This window comes from Balaenoptera physalus, assembly GCF_965194825.1.
Source record: "Balaenoptera physalus genome assembly, chromosome: 12".
In the NCBI taxonomy this organism is placed as follows: domain Eukaryota; kingdom Metazoa; phylum Chordata; class Mammalia; order Artiodactyla; family Balaenopteridae; genus Balaenoptera; species Balaenoptera physalus.
In genome coordinates, this window is record NC_138897.1 from 45,059,603 (window position 1) to 45,083,563 (window position 23,961).

A 23,961-nucleotide genomic window follows, 5' to 3' on the forward strand; every position below is an offset into this window, starting at 1 on the left:
CCACCTTCCTCTGCCTCATTTTATAGCCTAGGTTTTCAGAAAACAGAACAAAAGAAAATATTTCAAGTTAGAATACAAATAAACCATTCATACTTTGGTTCTTTCTTATAAATACTGTGACTTCAAAAAAAAAAAAAAGGAGGGTATGTTAAAAGTCTAAGCTATGCCACATTCCAGCAAAATTATTATTCTTTCTTTCTTTTCTTTTTACTTTTCCATATGTCCAAACTTGAGGTTTAAAACTGGAGTTTTCTTAGCCAAAACTCTTAACCCATCCAAGACAGGTGTCTCTAGGTTGAACAGAACAGTGTTCTTTAGAAGGGTTACAGAAAACCATTCAAGACCTGTTACTATTCAAAGGGAGAGGATAACCCTTTAGTTAGTACATTATCCATATTTTAATAATAATATGAATGACTTTGACACTCTATATAGTTTTTTCTACAACGTTTTAATACAAAAGCTATCCTCATCCATTTAAATTCATTTGGATATGAAAAAGACATCCAATGTCACTTGCTAGAGGGCAAGAAATAAGTCTTCAGAACTTGTTTCACATCACAACTGGCAGGGTTCTGAACTTTCATTTAATTATATAATATATACTATTTGATGATATGTATATAAATGTTAATATGCAAACACTCTCATATATACTTATGTGATTAATACATATATACAAACACAGAATCACGCTAAATGTTCCAGTTTTCTCCAATTAAAGCTTTTACAAGTTGCCAAGACACTTTCATTATTCTAAAACTCTAAACATGAGTTACAAGAGGCTTATGAGTAAAAAAAAAAGAGCCCACCTGATCTTCATTAAGTAACAGAGCAGTGGGTTTTCTTTATCACTCCTGCTGTGCTTTCATACAACCAGAAGCTTCCCTCCTGACCCAGAGCCTGCTTCAAGTAATCATTCCTGACCTCTGGGCCCCAGGAACAGAAGAGGAAAGGGAAACAGGGAAGTAAATGAAACCAACTCAATCACATGCTGTAACTGTAGGTCTAAAGACAATGTTGAATACAGTGAGACAAAGTAAAAGGCAAATGACTCTTCTGACATCTTGCTGATCCATTAAAGACAAGAAAAGGTAAGAAAAAAGATGCTTACCTGTTGTTCCTGAATTTTAGCAGCACCAAGTTCTGAGAGAGACACAGTGAGCTTCTCCTGCTGTTCTGATAGATATTTCTGATAGAGGCTTAGAAGTTCTTGGCATTCTTTATACTGTAGCTGAAGAGGTGAGATTGCAAATTAAGGGAAAAAGCTAATAAATGGATTTAAACTGCATACATCTGTATTGCTTTTCAGATTTCAACAAACAAAATAGAGACAGAAATGTAACCATACTTGGTGAGAGTGCAGGTAAGCTGTAGTCTTCAGATGAACACAGCATATGTATCCCCTTCAAAATCATGAAACAATAATTCACAGGGAGTAACAATGTTTATCCCATTAAAATTTTTCTTTCTCAAGTCTTTAAATTTGATAAAAACAAACACATGCAAAAGAATGAAGGTGGACCCCCATCTCACACCATATATAAAACTAACTGAAAATGGATCACTGACCTAAATGTAATAGCTAAAACTATAAACTTTATAAAAGCAAATCTTTGTGACCTTGGATTAGGCAATGGTCACCTAAAAGCACAGCAATGAAGAATAAATAAATAAATTGGATTTCAAATTTTAAAACTTTGTGCTTCAAAGGACACTATTAAGAAATTGAAAAGATAACCTCCAGAATGAGAGAAAATATTTGCAAATCATACAAATGATAAAGGTCTGGTATCCATATATATGTAAAGATGTTATATGACTCAACAATAAAAAACTATTATCTAATTAAAAATGGGCAAAGGACTTGAATAGACACTTCCCAAAAGAAAATATACAAATGGCTAAGCAGCACAAGAAAAGATGCTTTACATCGTTAGCCATTAGCTACTAGGAAATGCAAATCAAAATCACAACGAGATACCACTTTGCCTTTACTAGGATGGCTATAATCAAAAAGACTGACAATAACAAGCACTGGCAAGAATACGGTGAAATTAGAACCCTCCCACATAGCTGATGGGAATGTAAAATGCTGCTGCTTTGGAAAATAATTTAGCAGTGCCTCAAAAAGTTAGACACAGAGTTACCATATGACCCACAATTCTACTCCAATTCCCCAAGAGAATTGAAAATATAGGTTCACATTAAAAACTTATGCATGCATATTCAGAGCAGCATTATCCATGACAGTGAAAAAGTGAAAACAATCCAAATGTCAAGTGACAAATGGATAAACAAAATGTGGTATACCTATAAAATGGAATATTATTCAGCCATAAAAAGAAACAAAGTATCACTATATTCTACTATATGAGTGAAACTTGAATATATTATATGCTAAAGAAGCCAGACACAAAAGGCTACAAATTCTGTGTATGTTGTTGTTTAAAATACCTCTTCCAATGAGCCAGGGAAAAGAATACTTAGTTCTAAGTATACCAGATCACAAGTAAGAGTTATATTCATCCATGTTCACTTTCTGTCCTCTTCTCCAATTTTCCAAAGTACCCATTATGTGAGAAAAGCTAAATGGGCAAAAAAAGAGAAATGTCCAGAATAGGCAAATCCATATAGATAGAAAGTATATTAGTGGTTGCCAAAAGATGGAGGAGGGAAATAGGGTGCAATTGCTGATGGGTATGAGTTTTATGGGGGAGGCAATGAACATGATCTGGAATTGGAAGGTTGTCTTTGCACACCTTTGGGAATATACTCAAAACCACTGAATTCTATACTTTCAAAGGGTGATTTTTATTGTATGTGAATTATATCTCAATAAAGCTGTTACTAAAAAATTCAGGGTGGAAGTGATGATACTGTTCTGGTCAAAGTAATTACTGCCTAATTTACATAGGAGGCTATAAGTATATTAAACGTAACAGGATTATGATTAGATTTTTGTCCTATTTGTTTGGTTTTGCATAATGTCAATATTTCATTAATAAAAGCATCATCAGGAAATTTTCTGCCCATATACCTCCCTACATGTTTTACAGTCTAGTATGAAGAACACAGCAACCTAACTTGGGGTACCCTCTCCCACAGCTCCTCAAACTTGCAAAGTGCTCAGGAAGAAGATACTGAATTGCACAGATCAGGTGTCTGGAAGACAGGGAGCTCTATCCAAGGGAGAGTTCTCTGTTCCTTATTTCTCACTGTGGTAATTTCTTCCCCAGGCCTATTCTTCTCTCAGATCATTTCTGAATCTCCCCAACACCTAATTATATATGCTGTTGGTATAAAAATTACTGTCCAATAAGATTATTCTGTATGAATACTCTTATAACAGGCCATCATGATTAAGGGTGGGAACAGTATTTCTTAAATGTCAAAAATGGTGACTGGCTTCAGTGTTCTTAACATTTTCATAACCTAATCACTGCTTCTGGGCAGATTTCTATTCTAATAACTTGTGCCAATCCTGACTGAATAAATAACCAACTGCTTCATTATTCTCATTGTTAACCTTTAACAAAAACCAGAGACGGCTTGTAGAAGAGGAGCTGGTTCATAAGGAAAGGATAGGTTACTAAGCTAAACAATACATTACGTAGAAGAGCATGTTTAATACTCAGCATCTTAAAAACAACCCCAACAATACAATGAACAGTGGTCTAGATAAGCTAATATGTTTTCAAGGCCAATCTATATCAGACCAGGTTGGTTTTACATTTCCATGCTTTTCCTCAGCAAGCTCAAAAAGACAGGAATGATTTGTGGCGGTCCCAAGAGCCTCTGCCAGCTATGATGTATATAAAAAGAATTTTTTATTCTAGCTGTTACCATTGGCAATAATGTTTGTAATAGGTGAACATACTATCCTGGACACAGAATATCAATTTTATTCTCGAAAAAGCCAGCACAATTATATAGTCTAAGAGTTAAATGTCAACATTTGAAGACAAATTATAGGCAAATTCATTTAAACACATGCTATGTGACAGAATATAAAAACAAGCAGTCCTATCTTTATCAATTTTTTATATCTGTATTGATTCACCAGATTTTGAAATGCCCTCCCCTTTCCTGTAAAATCCAAAATATATGTACACGCAAAACAGTAATTTTCCTTCCTCCTTAGCACAATGAGACTTCAACCCTCCATCTGGAGAGAGAGATTTATGTTAGGAAAATTCAAGTAAAATGCCTTCTTAACTGATTTGGGGGAGGGAGTACAGTGAGAAAGAAGACATATTTAACTCAAGCCTGGTCAACTGACAGAAAAGAATGCAACAGATGTAGGAAATTGAACCTAAGGGAAGGTGTGCACCAACCATGATGTGAACCTAGCATACTGCTGGTCTGCCCAACCACCATTCAAGAACTGAGAGAAACAGCAGTCATCACAGCCTCATCAAAGAAAGCAAGCTTCGTAAGATAACAGAAATAAATATAAACTAATATTGAGCAACATCACATCAAAACCTAAACATATCAAATTAATTAGCTGAAATGGATGTTGGAAATGGTCATTTTGCAAAGCTTAAAGCCTTAACTCCAAAATGCATTATATAGAAAAATAAAACTAAAGATTGTAGCAGAATGAATAGGGAGATGAAAGAATAAAAACTGTGTGAGAGAAAAATCAGGGGTGGAACTAGAAGGACCAGAAGACAGAATATACTATAGCATGCTGCCCAAGTGACTGTCTTAAACTGGAAGAATTCCTCTGGTGGAGCAGAGACCACTCCCATCACCCCATCCCACCCCTGCCTCGGGTATCTAGGATACTTGAATCTGGTAGTTTACTACGTAAATCCTGATCTAATACAGAATGAAATGAAGAAAGGTCTCCATGAGAGGAGAAAAGGGAGAATAATCAATTTTTTTCAAACAACTCCTTTTTGGGAACCGATTCCTCAGAAGAATGGCTGATTCCCATTCTGGGGTAGGGAAAGTACAAAGTGAGCTTGAAACTCTTGTTATTTTAATGTAAGAAAGTGTTTAAAGACGAATAGATGAGGGCTTATCAAAAGGAATAGCAGCAACCCTGAAGGGGACTCAGCCAAATTTTGGACAATTTGAGCATCAAAAGGAATGACTCTAATTAATAGCAAATTAAATAAATAAAAATCTACCAGTTCATAGTGATACTTCAAAAGAAGGGAAGAGTGAAAGTGGAAAAAATTGAAGTTCTTCTTTATAGAAAAATGCTAATTACTTAGAAGGAATGGTCAAATTTTAAAAATCACCATTTTTCAATCCCCAATGTAATAACTAATTCAGGTGAAGATCACTAATTGATATTAAAACCAGTACATAAAAGGTTAATAAATAAGATATTCATAAGGTGTCAAGATTAGTTATTTATAGCAAAGAAGAAAATGTATCTTTAAATGGTAAAATCTGGTAGTCATCACCTAAACAAAGTAAATTAATGTAGGATTACTAATAGTGAAAAAACCAGACATTATGTACCTCTTAATGTCTGAACCAGGCAACATCACCTAAGAAATATTCTTGCCAAGAATGTTTTACCTGAATCAAACCAAATATGTAAATCTAACTCCCACTCCCACTGCACAGGAATTAAAAGAAATAAAGGAACAAATTATATTATACCACAAGGAAACAATTATACCACAAGGAAACAATCAGACAAATCCATAATGTGGGAGATTTTGCAAAGCACTTGACCTGAACTCTTCAAAAAAGTCAAGTCATGGGGGGAAAAAGTGGGTAGGCCTATTTTAGATTAAGAGAGCAAAGACACAACCAAATGTAAACCATGACACAACCAAATGTAAACCATAAACCATGAATCAGACTGAATCCTGGCTCAGGAAGAGAAATAGCTATAAAAGACATTCTTGGGACAACTAGGGGAGTTGGAATACGGACTCAATACCAGTTGATATTATAGAATTACTGCTTATTGTCTTAGGTATCATAATGTGGCTTATAAAGAGAAATGTTCTTATTCTTATGAGATGAGTGTGAAGTACTTAGGGGTGACATATGACACCTGCCACTTTCAAGTAGTAAAAAAAATAAGCAAAATAAATTTTATATATGTAAATTTATTTAATTTATATTATAAATTTATATAAGTAAACATAAATATGTATATAGATTTGTATATATATACATATATATATGAGGAGGCAAAGCAAATAGAGCAAAATGTCAACAACTGTGGAATCTAGGTGGCAGGTATATGGTGGTTCATTGCACTATTCTGTCAACTTTTCTATATATTTGGAAACTGTCATAATAAAAAGTTGTAAAAAACCTTTTTTTGTTTTTGTTTGTGTTTTTTGTGTTTTCTTCTTTCTACTATTATTCAGTCACTTCTTGTCTTCCTACTCCCATCATAAGTTATCATGAAAGAAGCAGAAACCTAAACATCAGGTCAGACTCCTAAGAGCTCTACAACTCCATTTATCCGTGGTCATTAAATCAGGTGACTAACCCTTAGTATGGTCTGATGATACACTAACTGGAACCTGTCATTTGAGCGAAGAATAGGCACATCCATGGCAGCAAAAGGCCATATAAAAAAGGCCCATTAAGGTTTCTTCCAGTTATTTAACAAAGGCAGTAATGTAGAATGAGTAAAAGCGCAGACTTAGGTGTCATCCAACACTCCTGGCTCAAATCTTAATTCTGGTACTTAGTAATGATACAACTTTGACAAGAAACTTCTCTGACACCCTCACCTGGGAATACTAATACCTACCTCACCTCACAGGGCAACTATGAATATGAATGAGCTAATAAAAGAAAAGAATTTAGCATAGGGCAGAGCACAAGCATACATTCAATAGACTTTTTACATCAAGGGAACAAGAGATAACAAGTGCTGGTGAGGATGTGGAGAAAAGGGAACCCTTGAAAACCATTGATGGGAATGTAAATTGGGGCAGCCACTATGAAAAACAGTACAGAGGTTCCCCCCAAAATTAAAAATATGATCCAGCAATTCCACTTCTGGGTATATACCCGAAGGAAATGAAATCACTATCTTGAAGAGATATCTACACCCTCATGTTCATTGCAGCATTATTTACAACAGCCAAGACATGTAAACAACCTAAGTGTCTGTCAACAGATGAATGGATTAAAATGTTATACACACACACACACACACACACACACACACACACACACACACACATATATGCACAAACACACACACACACATATATACAATGCAATATTATTCAGTCTTAAAAAAGAAGGAAGTCTTCCCATTTGTAACAACGTGGATAAAAACTTGAGGGCATTATGCTAAGTGAAATAAATCAGACAGGGAAAGAAAAATACTGCATAATCTCACTTATATGTAGAATCTAAAGAAACTGAACTCATAGAAACGGAGAGGAGACTGGTGGTTGCCAATGGCTCAGGAGGGTGGGGGAAATGGGTGAGTGTGGTCAAAGTATACAAATGTACAGTTTTAGAATGAATAAGCTCTATGGAATGTAATGTACAACATGGTGACTACAGTTAACAACACTGTATTGTATACTTGAAAGTTGCTAAGAAAGTACATCTTAAATGTTCTCAACACACACACACAGGTAACTATATGAGGTAATAGGTGTGTTAACTAATCTTATTGCGGTAATCATTTCACAATATATACATATTACATATTACACCTTAAACTTACATAATGTTATATGCCGAATACATCTAAATAAAGCTGAGATAAAAAAGACATCAAAGGGTTTAAAGATTTAAATAAATAAGGATAACATGTTCTGGGAGAGACATTTAAACAAAGGGTACAATGGATTTTTTAAAATGGGGGTAAGTGGTCACTTTGACAACATTGAGGGGAAGTCAGAAAATGCTTCAGAGAAGATGTGACCCTAGAAATGAATTCTGGAAGAGGAGTTTACAGATGCACTGGGTAGGAAGGAAAGGGAGTACCCTTGGCTGAAAGCTCATCAGGAGCAAAGGCATGGAGAAATGAAACAGATTTGCACATTAAGGGAACTGCAAATAGGACAGTATGGATGGTCAACTGGTGGTGAGTAGGGAGAATGAGTGAAGAGGCTGCAGAGACAAACAGGGGCCAGATCTTGAATGTTACACTAAGTTGTTTGGATTTTATTTCTATATAACCCATTGATGTCTTACAACCAATTTGTACGCTGTAAAGATACCTTTGGTTGGAATGTGAAGGGTGGAGTGGAGAGCTTGAAGAGAGAATGAAAGCAACCAATTAGAAAATGGCTATAACAGTCTAAAGCTAGAGATGAGAGGGGTCTGAATTGAAGTAATAATGGTAGGAATTAGGAGGTGACTGAGTTGAAGAGGGAAATTTAAGACAATGTCAAGTTATAAATTGGGTAGCAAGATGTATGACCAGTTGTATGATGCACAGTTCCATTTACCAAGACAGGGAATGCAGAACAAAAAAAAGGTATGGGGGAAGGGGTGCAGCTTTAGACACACTGAGTTGGAGATGCTTGGGGAGCATTTAGTTGAGATGGCCAATTGGGACATTTGAATCCCTGGGCCTGGAATTCAAAGAAGAGGTCTCATTAGAAAGAGAGATTTGGGAGTTAATCACTTTGTAAGTGGTGGCTGAAGACATAAGAGTGTTGAACATTGTCTAGGAAAGTATTCAGTTTTGTTTGTTTGTTCATTCTTTCATTCATTCAACAAATAAGCACCGTTAGGCCAGGAATATTTGTCTGTTTTGTTACCGCTGAATTCCTTAGCTTACATAATAGGAGCTCAATAAACACTAAATAACATTTACTGAGTACATTAACACCAGAGACTGTGCCAGGTGCTAGACATACAATGATGAACAAGACCAACACTGTCTCCTGCAGGGAGCTTACCATCCAGCAAGGAGGGTGGGTAATCAAGTGCATACTTAAGATAACAAATGATGAAAGCAATAGCAAGAACATTAATGTAGTTCTATGCAAGCACTTGCATTCAATCGTCAAGTTTGGATTGCTTTCTTTCACATCCTTCAACATCTTCTGGATTTCCATGGTAGATTTGTCTATCTTCAACCTGAGTGTCTTTAAGGGGCCATTCTTCTGTTTTAAAGCCTCAAGGAGCACCATTATTCCACTCTGCCCCAAGATACTTAAGATACTTATCTTACATACTTAAGATAACAAATGATGAAAGCAATAGCAAGAACATTAATGTAGTTCTATGCAAGCACTTCCTAAGGGGACCCAGATGATGGAGCCAGGGAAAGCCTCTTGGAGAAAAAAATGTTCAAAATGAGAGAAAAGAGGGCCAATGTAACAACATGTAAAGGGCAGGCAGAGAGGAGGAATCAATAGAAAGATGTAGTCAACTGTGCCCAGTGCTGCAGAGGCCACGCCAGTTAAAGATGACATTGAGGAGGCTACAGTGACCCTTGCCAGAACACAAGTTTGTTCACCATTTCCCCCACTGTTTGGCTAGATCCTGTTTTCCCATCAGAGAGAAGCTCATGGACAGAAAGAGCTGTTTAACTCAGGGTCCCTCGAGGTAAAGACAGCTGACCATGTGCCTCCCACTCTCACGCGGTCCATTAGTCACGAGGCTCTCAGGGGATCTAGAACTCAAAGAGCTTCACTAGGGCAGGTCCTCCCTTTACTCTGAACACCTACATACTACTTAATATATACAGACAGCACATACTCTATATTCTGCTTCAAATGTTTTGCCTGCCCCCAGTCCTACGCAATTCTTACTTATCCTTTCAAATTGAGCTTTATGTCACCTCTTCCTCCTAACTTTGACCTCCATGCAGAGTTAAGCATTTCATTATAGTAAATAGCATATAGCTAAAATTATTTGATTATATTACTATCACCTGAAGTGGCCTGTGAGTTCCTGAAATCATAGTTTATTAATCTTGATCTCCCTCTATCACAGCAGGCACTTTAAAAATGTTAGAGAAATGAATAAAGGAATAAAAGTAAAGGAGCGCCCACTGAATTTCATGTGAGGTTTGGATTTGGAATCAAAGCAACCCAAAGATAGGCTATGTGGTCTTTAGCCAAGAAGACACCTAAAAATACCAATGCATTAAAAATTTTAAATTGTTCTAACCTCACAGATTTTCCTCTCTTGAAGCAAATACAGTTTCTGATCATGTTATATTTCTTACTGCACAATCATTTCCTTTTTTCCCTTTTCAAAAAAAGAACACATTTTCTGAGATAAACACTCAGGTCCAAATTATATATCTAGTTTGGCACTCAATGACAATATGTGCAATTGAAAACAGATTATTGGTAAAAGAAAAACTGATACCAAGATGCATTGACTAGCAGAGCTAGACAAGAATTTCATATGAATGTTTATACTCTTTTATTAAGTTGTGATCTGTACTGGGGTACAAACCACTGATACACGTCTGAAATTTTCCATTTAATTAAAAGAGAAATTTATGGCAAATTCAGTGCAAGGCCACAGTGTTGTTCAATTTCCTGACAACAGTAACCTGTTAGGAAGGGAAACAAATCTCCAAATCAAACAGAGGAAAACTCAATGTTCTGGACACTTACAAAGGGAAGAAGAGGCAAATGCCTCACCCATTTTCTTCTGGACTCTACTCATTCTGTTTGAATAATAGCAACAAAACAAGAAGCCACGGAAAGATATCTAATTAGAATATATAACTAGCTTTATAAGAGTTTTCTAAGCCTTACGGTCTTTACCTTGTTTCTTGCAGAGTCACAGAACAATATGGGGCAGAAACAGACTTGGACCTAAGATGCTTTACATCGTGTATTTTGCTCAGATCATTGAACCCTGAGGTTTTCCAGGAAACCAGCTATACAATGGAGACACAATATTTATTTCTCCAACTTTAAAGGCAAGGACCCTTATTTAAAAGTTCGTATGCAGATATCTTAAAAAGCAGGCTATCAATGTACCAGGTTGATTAGAATTTTGAATTATTTATACTAGTTTCCTTTCCACATAACACTAAGGATATACATGTTTTCAAGCATTCATGGTAGATGTTAAAGACAAGGTTACAAAAACATTTCTAATGAAACTCATGCATTTTATCTTGCTTCTAACCTGCCTAAAAATGTGTCTTTTGTGTAAGGTTCCCTGTTTCAGCTAGACCTGAAGAAGTATTTTCTCCATTTGGAAGGCTGCTTTAAATCAATACAACCTTTTTTTTTTTTTAACATCTTTATTGGAATATAATTGCTTTACAATGGTGTGTTAGTTTCTGATGCATAACAAAGTGAATCTGATATGCATATACATATATCCCCATATCTCCTTCCTCTTGCGTCTCCCTCCCACCCTCCCTATCGCACTCCTCTAGGTGGAGACAAAGCACAGAACTGATCTCCCTGTGCTATGCGGCCGCTTTCCACTAGCTATCTATTTTACACTTGGTAGTGTATGTATGTCTATGCCACTCTCTCACTTAGTCCCCGCTTACCCTACCCACCCCCCCCGTGTCCTCAAGTCCATGCTCTACATCTACGTCTTTTTTCCTGTCCTGCCCCTAGGTTCTTCAGAACCATTTTTTCTTTTTTTTAGATTCCATATATATGTGTTAGCATACGGTACTTGTTTTTCTCTTTCTGACTTACTTCACTCTGTATGACAGACTCTAGGTCCATCCACCTCATTACAAATAACTCAATTTCGTTTCTTTTTATGGCTGGGTAATATTCCATTGTATACATGTGCCACATCTTCTTTATCCATTCATCTGTCAATGGGCACTTAGGTTGCTTCCATGTCTTGGCTATTGTAAATAGAGCTGCAATGAACATCATGATACATGATTCTTTTTTTTTTTTTAAACATCTTTATTGGAGTATAATTGCTTTACAATGGTGTGTTAGTTTCTGCTTTATAACAAAGTGAATCAGTTATACATATACATATGTTCCCATATCTCTTCCCTCTTGCATCTCCCTCCCTCCCACCCTCCCTATCCCACCCCTCTAGATGGTCACAGAGCACCAAGCTGTTCTCCCTGTGCTATGCGGCTGCTTCCCACTAGCCATCTATTTTACATTTGGTAGTGTATATATGTCCATGCCACTCTCTCACCCTGTCACATCTCACCCCTCCCCCTCCCCATATCCTCAAGTCCATTCTCTAGTAGGTCTGTGTCTTTATTCCCATCTTGCCACTAGGTTCTTCATGACCTTTATTTTTTTTTCCTTAGATTCCATATATATGTGTTAGCATACTGTATTTGTTTTTCTCTTTCTGACTTACTTCACTCTGTATGACAAACTCTAACTCCATCCACCTCACTACAAATACCTCCATTTCATTTCTTTTTATGGCTGAGTAATATTCCATTGTATATATGTGCCACATCTTCTTTATCCATTAATCCGATGACGGACACTTTAGGTTGCTTCCATGTCCTGGCTATTGTAAATAGAGCTGCAATGAACATTTTGGTACATGATTCTTTTTGAATTATGGTTTTCTCAGGTATATGCTCAGTAGTGGGATTGCTGGGTCATATAGTAATTCTATTTTTAGTTTTTTAAGGGACCTCCATACTGTTCTCCATAGTGGCTGTATCAATTTGCATTCCCACCAACAGTGCAAGAGGGTTCCCTTTTCTCTGCACCCTCTCCAGCATTTATTGTTTGTAGAGTTTTTTGATGACGGCCATTCTGACCGGTGTGAGGTGATACCTCATTGTAGTTTTGATTTGCATTTCTCTGATAATTAGTGATGTTGAGAATCCTTTCATGTGTTTGTTGGCCATCTGTATATCTTCTTTGGAGAAATGTCTACTTACGTCTTCTGCCCATTTTTGGATTGGGTTGTTTGTTTTTTGGATATTGAGCTGCACGAGCCGCTTGTATATTTTGGAGATTAATCCTTTGTCAATTGCTTCATTTGCAAATATTGTCTCCCATTCTGAGGGTTGTCTTTTCGTCTTCTTTATGGTTCTGTTTGCTGTGCAAAAGCTTTTAAGTTTCATTAGGTCCCATTTGTTTATTTTTGTTTTTATTTCCATTTCTCTAGGAGGTGGGTCAAAAAGGATCTTGCTGTGATTTATGTCATAGTGTTCTATGTTTCCCTCTAAGTGTTTTATAGTGTCTGGCCTTCCATTTAGCTCTTTAATCCATTTTGAGTTTATTTTTGCATATGGTGTTAGGAGGTTTTCTAATTTCATTCTTTTACATGTAGCTGTGCAGTTTTCCCAGCACCACTTATTGAAAAGGGTGTCTTTTCTCCATTGTATATTCTTCCCTCCTTTATCAAAGATAAGGTGACCATATGCGCGTGGGTTTATCTCTGGGCTTTTGTCCTGTTCCATTGATCTGTATTTCTGTTTTTGTGCCAGTACAATACTGTCTTGATTACTGTAGCTTTGTAGTATAGTCTGAAGTCAGGGAGCCTGATTCCTCCAGCTCCGTTTTTCTTTCTCAAGATTGCTTTGGCTATTCAGAGTCTTTGGTGTTTCCATACAAATTGCGAAATTTTTTGTTCTAGTTCTGTGACAAATGCCATTGGCAGTTTGACAGGTATTGCATTGAATCTGTAGATTGCTTTGGGTAGTATAGTCATTTTCACAATGTTGATTCTTCCAATCCAAGAACATGGTATATCTCTCCATCTGTTTGTATCACCTTTAATTTCTTTCATCAGTGTCTTATAGTTTTCTGCATACAGGCCTTTTGTCTCCTTTGGTAGGTTTATTCCTAGGTATTTTATTCTTTTTGTTACAATGGTAAATGGGAATGTTTCCTTAATTTCTCCTTCAGATTTTTCATCATTAGTGTATAGGAACGCAAGAGATTTCTGTGCGTTAATTTTGTATCCTGCAAATTTACCAAATTCATTGATTAGCTCTAGTAGTTTTCTCGTACAGTCTTTAGGATTCTCTATGTATAGTACCATGTCATCTACAAACAGTGTCAGCTTTACTTCATCTTTTTCAATTTGGATTCCTTTTATTTCTTTTTCTTCTCTGATTTCTGTGACTAAAACTTCCAAGACTATGTTGAATAATAGTGGTGAGAGGGGGCAACTGTGTCTTGTTCCTGATCTTAGTGGAAATGGTTTCAGTTTTTCACCACTGAGAATGATGTTGGCTCTGGGTTTGTCATATATGGCCTTTATTATGTTGAGGTAAGTTCCCTCTATGTCTACTTTCTGGAGGGTTTTTATCATAAATGGGTGTTGAATTTTGTCAAAAGCTTTTTCTGCATCTATTGAGATGATCATATGGTTTTTATTCTTCAATTTGTTAATATGGTGTATCACATGGATTGATTTGCATATATTGAAGAATCCTTGCATTCCTGGGATAAACACCACTTGATCATGGTGTATGATCCTTTTAATGTGCTGTTGGATTCCATTTGCTAGTATTTTGTTGAGGATTTTTGCATCTATATTCATCAGTGATATCGGCCTGTAGTTTTCTTTTTTCATGACGTCTTTGTCTGGTTTTGGTATCAGGGTGATAGTGGCCTCGTAGAATGAGTTTGGGAGTGTTCATCCCTCTGCTATATTTTGGAAGAGTTTGAGAAGGATAGGTGTTAGCTCTTCTGTAAATGTTTGATAGAATTCGCCTGAGAAGCCATCTGGTCCTGGGCTTTTGTTTGTTGGAAGATCTTTAATCAGAGTTTCAAGTTCAGTGCTTGTGATTGGTCTGTTTATATTTCTATTTCTTCCTGGTCAGTCTCGGAAGGTTGTGCTTTTCTAAGAATTTGTCTGTTTCTTCCAGGTTGTCCATTTTATTGGCATATGGTTGCTTGTAATAATCTTTCATGATCTTTTGTATTTCTGCAGTGTCAGTTGCTACTTCTTTTTCATTTCTAATTCTATTGATTTGAGTCTTCTCCCTTTTTTTCTTGATGAGTCTGGCTAATGTTTAATACAACCTTTTTTGAGTTACAGGAGCTAGCCTAGAAATGTAGAAGAAAAGGCTGTTATCACACCCCTCCCCTCATCAGAAGCTACTTTATAAGGCAAACTGCAGTAACAACGATTAACACTTGAAAATTTCAAATTTCAAAAGGGGTAAATTCCTGACAACACAGACCACTGAAAATGGTCTGCACACTAAGCTCTCTAGACTCTGAAAGGCCAATAAGTGAAGTTATGTGTATAATGCTTTGTGAAGCAGGGCTAAACATACCAAGCCAGGGCCTACTATCTCCAGCCATGAGAAACAGGCTAAAAGCACCTTAGAAAGAAGTCATCTCTTTCTGCTCTCTACCTTCAAGAAAAAGAGTTTTGTTCTTGTCATTAAATTAAAACCCTTCATGAACTATCAATATCAATATATACAACACCTCTCTCTCTTCATACACCTCTATTTGTCTCCTTGAACTATTTATGCTGCTGTGTAAGATCATTCATTTCTGAGTGGAAATGTAAAATGAGTGTAAGAGGTCCCTTAATCTTCTCTTTTCCAAACTAAGTAATCCAGGGGCATTATGCTTCCCTCTTATAGTTCATCTTCCAGCTCTTATCAGTTTTGTGCTTGTCATCTCTCCCTTCTTCAGTTCCTCATTAGAGTTCTTTTGTAAGAGTCAGACCACCATTGCCTACTGCACAATTAAATGCTTATCACCAGGAATAGGTACTTGAATTAGAATATCTGAAGACAGCTCAGTATAACCTCTACTTAAGGGTGGGGTACTTCTAAGTACTTTAAAGAAATTATCATATTTAACCCTCATCAACAGAAAATAACATAAAGTACTATTATTACTCTAATTTTACAAATAAATTTGCAGCACAGAATGGCTAAACACTTATGCAAGGTTAGTTACTCTGCCAGTGAGCTGGGATTTGGAGTATAGTATTATACACAGGTATCACCTGTGAATCTCGTCAGAAAGCAGACACTGATTCAGTAGATCTGAGGTAGGGCCTAAGGTTCTACATTTCTAACAAGCTTCTGAGCGATGCTGATTGCTGGTCCAGGGACCACACTTTCAGTGTGCATACCATCTCCTAGAACCCTCCCTACTCCATATCAGTGGGAGGAGGCCCATCCTCCTTCCTTACGTTGAAGTGTAATACATTATTGGACTCCTTTGCTTCCTCCCTTTAATCTATCCTTACATATGATGATGCTTTTTCTCTTTTTTGGTCAACTGTTTTGTTTTGGAAAGAAGCATACAGAAATACATTTCTATTGTGGATGACTACTGAAGTCATAACAATTAGCAAGTATTAACTGTAAGGCTTGACAATCTATATTGGGGAAGAGTCCACAGGAAAAAATAAACAACCACATTTTGTCTCTTCTACTTTCAAATAGATATTCATCCCTTACCTTGCCCAAGCACACTTTTTTTTTTTTCCAAGCACACTTTTAAGCCTAACTTTATAGTATGACTTCTGAATTCAGTTTAACATTGCAGACCATTAGCCTTGGGGAATAGCACTCTCACCAAAGTTGCATGTACTTTTTAATGCAGTATGAAAGTATGACCAATATAATAATTCTAAGTAAAAATCAAACAATTTCCATAAAATAGTATTCATAACTAGAGTAAAAAAGGAGAGTTCTTATAGAATGGAATCACATCTAACATTTTAAGGTTAAATTGGAAAAAGCAGTAGGAATATCTCATTTCTTCCCTCTTTGAAAATGACTAGGGCTACTGCTCACAAATGTAAATTACTGCACAGAGAAAAGTTAAGTAACATCTATGTGCAGGTTTATTATCTAAACCCAGCAAATGCTGCAAAAACCAAAGGTAATAAAGCATTTTATGAACAACTTCACTTCACTGGTTCCTAATATAATTGAGCTTACATGAACTGTTTAGCAGAATGATATTTTAAAAACTGGTAAAGAACCAGATTATTTACTTGACCCTCCACTCAAGAAAAGTTATAGAGAAACAGCCCAAAATATTCAAGGAGAAAAGTTTTACAGTGTCATTAAAATCAAGAAGTTAGGTTTTTGACTTACTATATTTTAACAATATTGACTACTAAATAAATTAATCCAAGAGGCCACATTTAAAAGAACAATCCCTGAGACCTACGTTTTTATCTACATATGCTTAACAGAGAATTGAAATCTACCATAAAATTCAAAAGTAATGAACTGAATAGCCAATGATTTATATTCTATTTTTTGACTAGTTTAAGAAATTCTACTAGGAGGCAGAAACTTTATATATTTAGTTTCTGTCTAGTAGTGATATTTTTTTTTGAAAAATCAGTCTTAGCTAAATCAATTCACCCATGTCTGCACTGGAAGGGAAAATATCATCTTATGGACTAAGGTAAAGTGTCTAAATACAATAGGATATGTTCAGAAAATTGAGTCAATTTAACTAGCCAGAAAAAAATTTTTAAAGAAAAAAGTAAAATAAATATAATGGGATTTCTGGTTCCACACAAGATGGCATAAACAAAATTTTCCCTATCTCTCTCACTAGTGATAGTTAAAAGTCCTGGTCATGATATACAATACAAACATAAGAAGACTCTAAAAGATGGAGAGGTGGTAGAATGGCTAGGAGTCTCAGAACCTGGGGAACAACACAGAGGAGAGCTGCCTAGTTTTGTTTTTACCTCATATATCCAGGACTGAGTGTTGGAGAAAACAACAACCCAGAAATGGCAATGGACACAGACAAAAAGAAAAATCCAAGAGAGGCCTGCTTTCACCAGCCAAAAGAAAAAATGGGGGGAGGGGGGGAACCTAGCAAAATGAAAACCTTTTAGACAAGAACCTTTTGCCTTAATCGACCCAAACACCACAGAAAAGATTGCAACACTACCCCACCTCCATCAGCAAAGGCTCTGTGAGGAGCTTAGACTTCTAGGTATCCCTCTATTCCCCCACCCCTCTCTGCTGGGGTGGTATCAGAGAAGACTGAATGGGGAAGACTGATGGTAATGACTCCCTCCCCTACCTCTTTCACCCTCATGATTATCAGCAGAGGTCTCTTAGCTTGGAATTCCACTCCCAACTACCTTTAATGAGGTATCCCTCCCTACTGGGGTAGTGTCAGAGGAAGCTGAGTGGAAAGCCAAGAATTTCATGACATAACAGCAGTAACAGTGGAGGCCATTTGGGAAGCCCCCATCCAAGCCAGGTGGTATCAGCAGAGGTCTAGTACAGCGCTGAACTTCTATCCCCCACCCAGCAGTAATTAAGTGCCCACCTCACCCTGGGTGTCAAAAGATGCTGAGTAGGGACCCTGAACTTCCACCTTCACCTAAAAGTAATGAGGTGGAGACTCCTCTTCCCCCACTAATGTGATGTCAGAAAAAGTCTGCTAAAAGAGATGATTTAAATAAGACCATAACATAATACTCAAAATGTCTAGAATACAATTAAAAATCACTTGTCATACCAAGAACCAGGATAAACTTGAATTAGAAAAGACAATCAACAGATGCCAATACTGAAATGACACAGTTGTTGGAATTATCTGACAAGAATTTTAAAGGCGCCAACATGAAATGCTTCAATAAGCAATTACAAACACGCTTAAGACAAATGAAAAAAGTCTCAGCAAAGAAATAGAAAATATAAAGAACAATCAAATGGAAACTTTAGAACTGAAAAAAATAATAACCAAAATAAAAAGCTTACTGGATGGGCTCAACAACAGAATGGAGGGTACATAGGAAAGAATTAGTGAAGTTGAAGATAGAACAATACACCTTATCCAATCTGAATATCAGAGAGGAAACAAACAGACAAAGAAAATGAGCAGAGCCTCAGGAACCTGAGGGACTATAATAAAAGATCCAGTGTTCCAGTCACTGGAGTCCCAGAAAGAGAGCAGAAAGAGGGTGGGGCTGGAAAAATATACAAAGAACCAACACCTGAAAATTCCCCAAATTTGGCAAGAACCATAAACCTACAGTCCAGAAGTCAAGTGAGGGACTTCCCTGGTGGCACAGTGGTTAAGAATCCACCTCCCAATGCAGGAGACATGGGTTTGATCCCTGGTCTGGGAAGATCCCACACACCGTGGAGCAACTAAGCTTGTGTACCACAACTACTGAGCCTGTGCTCTAAAGCCCGCGAGCCACAACTTCTAAGCCCACATGCCACAAATACTGAAGCCTGCGTGCTCTAGGGCCCCTGTGCCACAACTACTGCACCTGCATCCTGCAACTACGAAAGCCCGTGTGCCTAGAGCCCATGCTCTGCAACAAGAGAAGCCACCACGATGAGAAGCCCGTGCACTGCAATGAAGAGTAGCCCCTGCTCGCCACAACTAGAGAAAGCCCGTGTGCAGCAATGAAGACCCAATGTGGACAAAAACCAAAAAAAAAAGAAGTCAAGCAAATCCCAAACAGAATAAACCCCAAAAAATCCACGCCAAGACACATTATAATCAAACTTTTGGAAACTAAAGACAAAGAAAACTCTTGAAAGCAAGAGAGAAGCAACACCTCATTTAAAGTAGGAAAAAACTGAATTATAGGACTTCCCCGGTGGTACAGTAGTTAAGAATCCGCCTGCCAATGCAGGGGACACGGGTTTGAGCCCTGGTCCAGGAGGATCCCACATGCCGTGAAGCAACTAAGCTCGTGCTCCACAACTACTGAGCCTGTGCTCTAGAGTCCGCAAGACACAACTACTGAAGCCTGCGCACCTAGAGCCCGTGCTCTGCAACAAGAGAAGCCACCGCAGTGAGAAGCCTGTGCACCACAACGAAGAGTAGCCCCCGCTCGCTGCAACTAGAGAAAGCCCGCGTGAAGCAACAAAGACCCAACCCAGCCAAAAATAAATGAATTAATTAATTAACTTAAAAAAAATTTTTTTAAATGAATGACACTGGATTTTCATCATAAAACATGAAGGGCAGAGGAAGTGACACATTCTTCAAGTGCTGAAAGAAAAGAACTATCGACCCCCAGAATTCTATATCCAACAAAAATATCCTTCAGAAATGCCGGAGAAATCAAGAAATTCTTAGATGAAAGACAGCTAAGAGAATTTATATCTATTCTAAAAGAGTAGATAAAGATTCTCTAAATAGGAAGGAAATGACAAAGGAAGGAATTTTGGAACATCAAGAAGGAAGAATGGAAAGAATACAAATATGGATAAACAGACTTTCCTTTCCCTCTTAAATTTTCTGAATTATGTTTGACAGTTGAAACATAACACTGTGATGTGAATTTAAAAAGACTTATAATGGAATGGTAATGCTTTAAGCAACTGTATCTGGAAGCAAAAATTTTACTCATTTTTAAGTACATCCTATTTCACTGAAAAGGCAGATGGCCAACATGACCTTGTTAAATATCCCCAACTTCCATCTCAACACATCATTCCCTCAGGTCTTGGCATTCAATAAATGTTGAAAGAATGAGTGAATGGATGAATGTTTTCTAAGACAAACTTCTCCATCTGTATTTCTGACTTCACATTCTTCTATATCATTCAGACACTGTCCTATAAATTATACTATCTTTCTCATGGTCTCAACAGATTTTGGCTCCTTCCCATAAGTCTTCAACTAAGTGCATCTTAAGAAACTCCCTCCTCAAATAATACCTTCTTCTTGAGCAGCCAACATCTCTCTCTCCTCCCCATTACCAAAACTCTAAAAAATTAATCCATATTCATTATCTCTATTTCTCATGTCCAATTTAATTTTGGCCCAAAACAATGTTTCCCTGTCTTGTCAGTTTATTTATACAGTATTCTTGACAAATATCCTCTAATTTATTAATTGCTAAATATAACACCCTGATTTTATCTTCCTTGCTGGCCACTTTTTCTCTCTTCAAAGGATCTCCTCTTCTGGTTTCTGAGCTACTGGCCCATTCTGCTTTTTCCTTACTGATTGCTCCTTTTTAAATCTCTTTCACTGACTTTCCCTTGCTTACCCTTAAATGCAGGTATTTCCTAAGATAATGTCCTAGAACTTATTCACTACCTTTTCCCATGACCTTATATAATACCATAGCTTCAAATTCAATATATATGCTGGTGATCCCCAAATTTCTATTTTTTAGCTATTCAAGAGAAGTGACTATGGTTCTATAGCAGTCCCATGTTACAAACATCATTATTATCCAGTAGAGTACATGCACATATTTGGCACTATATGTTTTATAAAATATAGGTAAGATAATTGCTAAACCTTTAATTTCTCAAATCACTTTCAGTATTTTCAAATCATAATGCTGAGTTTTTACATTTAAATAACCAAAGTTAGTGCTCCAAAAAAGTTTTAACATCCTACTATCATTTAGAGCATCATCATTATGTTGTTGAGGGATGTCACTTTATTATAAAGTGCTAATACATACCAGTTTCATTTGAAGGAAACATGAAGTTTACTTTACTAGAGAATAATATGGCACAATCAGTTCCTGAGTTGATTACCCTTTGAAATGAATCCAAAATGACATATGCTATAATACAAGTGAATTAAGTTAGGGTACCATATACAACAAAAAAGAAATCACACTGAATAAAATTAAGGACTATGTTATCCATCAATATAAAATTTTTTCTTTTTCTCCAACTGGTGTCAATAAGATTACTGTAATATTCAGGTTTCTAACCCCCAAAAGGAATTGTTTTCTAATTCCATCTATACCACTTGTGCAACAATTGTTTTAAAATGACTTAAAAGCAATAAAAAATGCTAACTAACTCCCCACTCTGGTAAAATCACTGATACGACTTATTTATACTAATGGAATAAAGATCACAAGCACTACATTATTTCACTGAATTTAACATTTTCAATGATCAAGCAGTTTGTGTGTATCTTCTCCCCAGTTCCAGGAATGGCTCTGAATATACACACCACGTAAAAATGATAGGCTGTGTTTTAAGATATAGAGATCACCATATGGGTATCAACAGGTATTAACGCTAAGCAAGCCAAGAAAATATGTAAGGAAGACTTAATAACAAATGAAGTTGTGTACTTAAATAAATACTACAAACAAAATTTGCCTTTACTCAAGGCAAATCCATTGTTTTATAATAGAGATGTATTCCAAGTTGGATACCTGTGGAATTTCACACGAGTGTTAGGTACTGATTTTCTGACACTCCCTTTGAATATACAAGTCCCAAACAACCAAGGTAGGCACTCTGAACATCTTTTCCCTGGCATATTCCTGCAATTAAAAAAAGGGTTGTATGTATAGGTGCCAATGGGCCATGATGCCTATAACCAGCAAGCACTCTAAGTAGCACTGTGCCAAATTCTGATAGTGCTCAGGGAAGTAAATTTGCTTTGCCATCATTTCTAGAGATGCCTCCTGGAATAAAATTTGGGAATGTTCTGTCTCTAGGAAATGGTAGAGGATTTTTAAATTTACATATTTTTCAATCCAATTGCCAGCAAAATCTCCCTTTTAGTAAGCAGTAAGAATTATGATAATGTAGCTGAAAACAACACTCCCCAGAATACAGACATAACCTCTCAGATATGTGCTTCACTTTTTATCATACACAAGAGATCTGTTAAAAATGAAATGCTAGCTCCACTGGGTGGCACATGACTAAGACATAGGAAGGGTTACTCCTTCTACTAAAAATTATTCTGCCTTTTGTTTCCTCATTAAAATATATATATATTTAGATTATCAAATTAAAACAAATAAAACTAACACTGCATAATTTAGCTGTCATTTTCTACCAAATTGCTTATAACTGTAACCATAAAATGATAATAATCTACCATATGTGCAGCTGCAAAACTAAGAAAAGCACTGGTCAGTGCTGCTGAGAAATGTGAACCTACTACTCCCCCTGGTGCCTGTGCAACTGAATTGCAATAAAATAAAAAGTTTCATTTCTCCAAGTGGGAAATTTTATATACTGTCAGTTCTGCCATAACGCTTGTTTTGAAAACACACATTTGTTTCAGTGCATTTGATGTATCTGAAAATAATCTGAGCACAATGTGACTCTCACCCATAAGAAACGCTAGGTGCAGGTAGAAAATGGCAGCCAGCTGACTCAAGCCCAGTAGGAATACACAAAAACACACCCACACACCTCACACCTCAAACATCTACCAGCTAAGGTAGTTCACCCTGTGTTATGGCCACACCCACACACACCTAGTGTTAAAACTTTCTATACAATCTCAGTAACTCTTCTTCTACCACTTTACAATAACTCACAAACTGCAACCCCTTTCAGTGTCCATTTCCACCAGCATACTTCAGGTATTTTCAAGGTAAAGCACCATGTTTATTGCAGTATTTATGCATTTAATTATTTAATATTTGTAAAACTGTGCTATCATTTTTATTAGTTTCCTTTAAAAAAGTGTTGCACTGATGAAGTTTTTGAGTGCTGTGCCCCTAAACACATTTTTCCCATAAGTGGGGTTTTGGGGGCATGATTTTGCAGTGTGATTTTTAGGAACATGTATGTCTCCTTTTAGCAGAACTAATTGTATAATAAATAGTAAAATGTACGCCTCTACTATATTTGTGTATAGGACAAGAGTAATTATAAATAATTATTTAAATTTTATAACTTAAAAATGTGTTTTATGTGTTTATTTTCATGAGAGTATTACTGACTTTTTCTATCTCCTTTTGGAAAGGCTCTTTTCTCAGTTATAGACCTTTATAAGAATTCAGGAAGGAAAAAGTTTTATATATATACATAATACAAAATTTATTATCTGTGTGTGTGTGTGTATATATATATAAATATATATATACACACACACACTGCCATTTTTCCCATTCAAGCTATTAATCATGCCAAATAATTTGTGCCCCTGCTATGACTTGACAACCAAATTCTAACCTTGTTAGAACACAATCTGTTTGGATCACAATGGATAAGAATGGAGAGTATGGCCACAAAAGATATGTGAGATAAAACTGATTAAATATGACTAAATATTAATTCCTAAAAAGGCAGAATTTTATATATAAGTATATATAAAATATAAAACATGGGTTTTTTTTTTCATTTATACATGCCAAACAGCAGATATGTGTGCAATAAAAACCCTAGCAACTCATGCTTATGTCATA

The 23,961-nt window shown here is 36.5% G+C and overlaps 1 protein-coding gene and 1 pseudogene across 15 annotated transcripts in view; one reads left to right on the top strand and one right to left on the bottom strand.

Moving 5' to 3' along the window:
* The window catches only part of KIAA1328, a 370,349-nt gene that overhangs the window by 237,236 nt on the left and 109,152 nt on the right, over positions 1-23,961 (bottom strand). For 10 of the 14 annotated variants that reach the window (XM_082416095.1, XM_082416088.1, XM_082416094.1 and 7 more), the window contains one exon: positions 1,115-1,242. In XM_082416095.1, the coding sequence (XP_082272221.1) occupies positions 1,115-1,242 (128 nt within the window). Of the gene's footprint in view, positions 1-1,114; positions 1,243-2,457; positions 5,424-21,249; positions 23,720-23,961 lie in introns of those variants that run through there. The other 4 variants (XM_082416089.1, XM_082416096.1, XM_082416092.1 and 1 more) reach the window with 3 other exon arrangements.
* LOC309639174 (large ribosomal subunit protein uL4 pseudogene) overlaps positions 1-23,961 on the top strand; it is a 470,274-nt pseudogene that overhangs the window by 66,820 nt on the left and 379,493 nt on the right. The window lies entirely within an intron of this gene.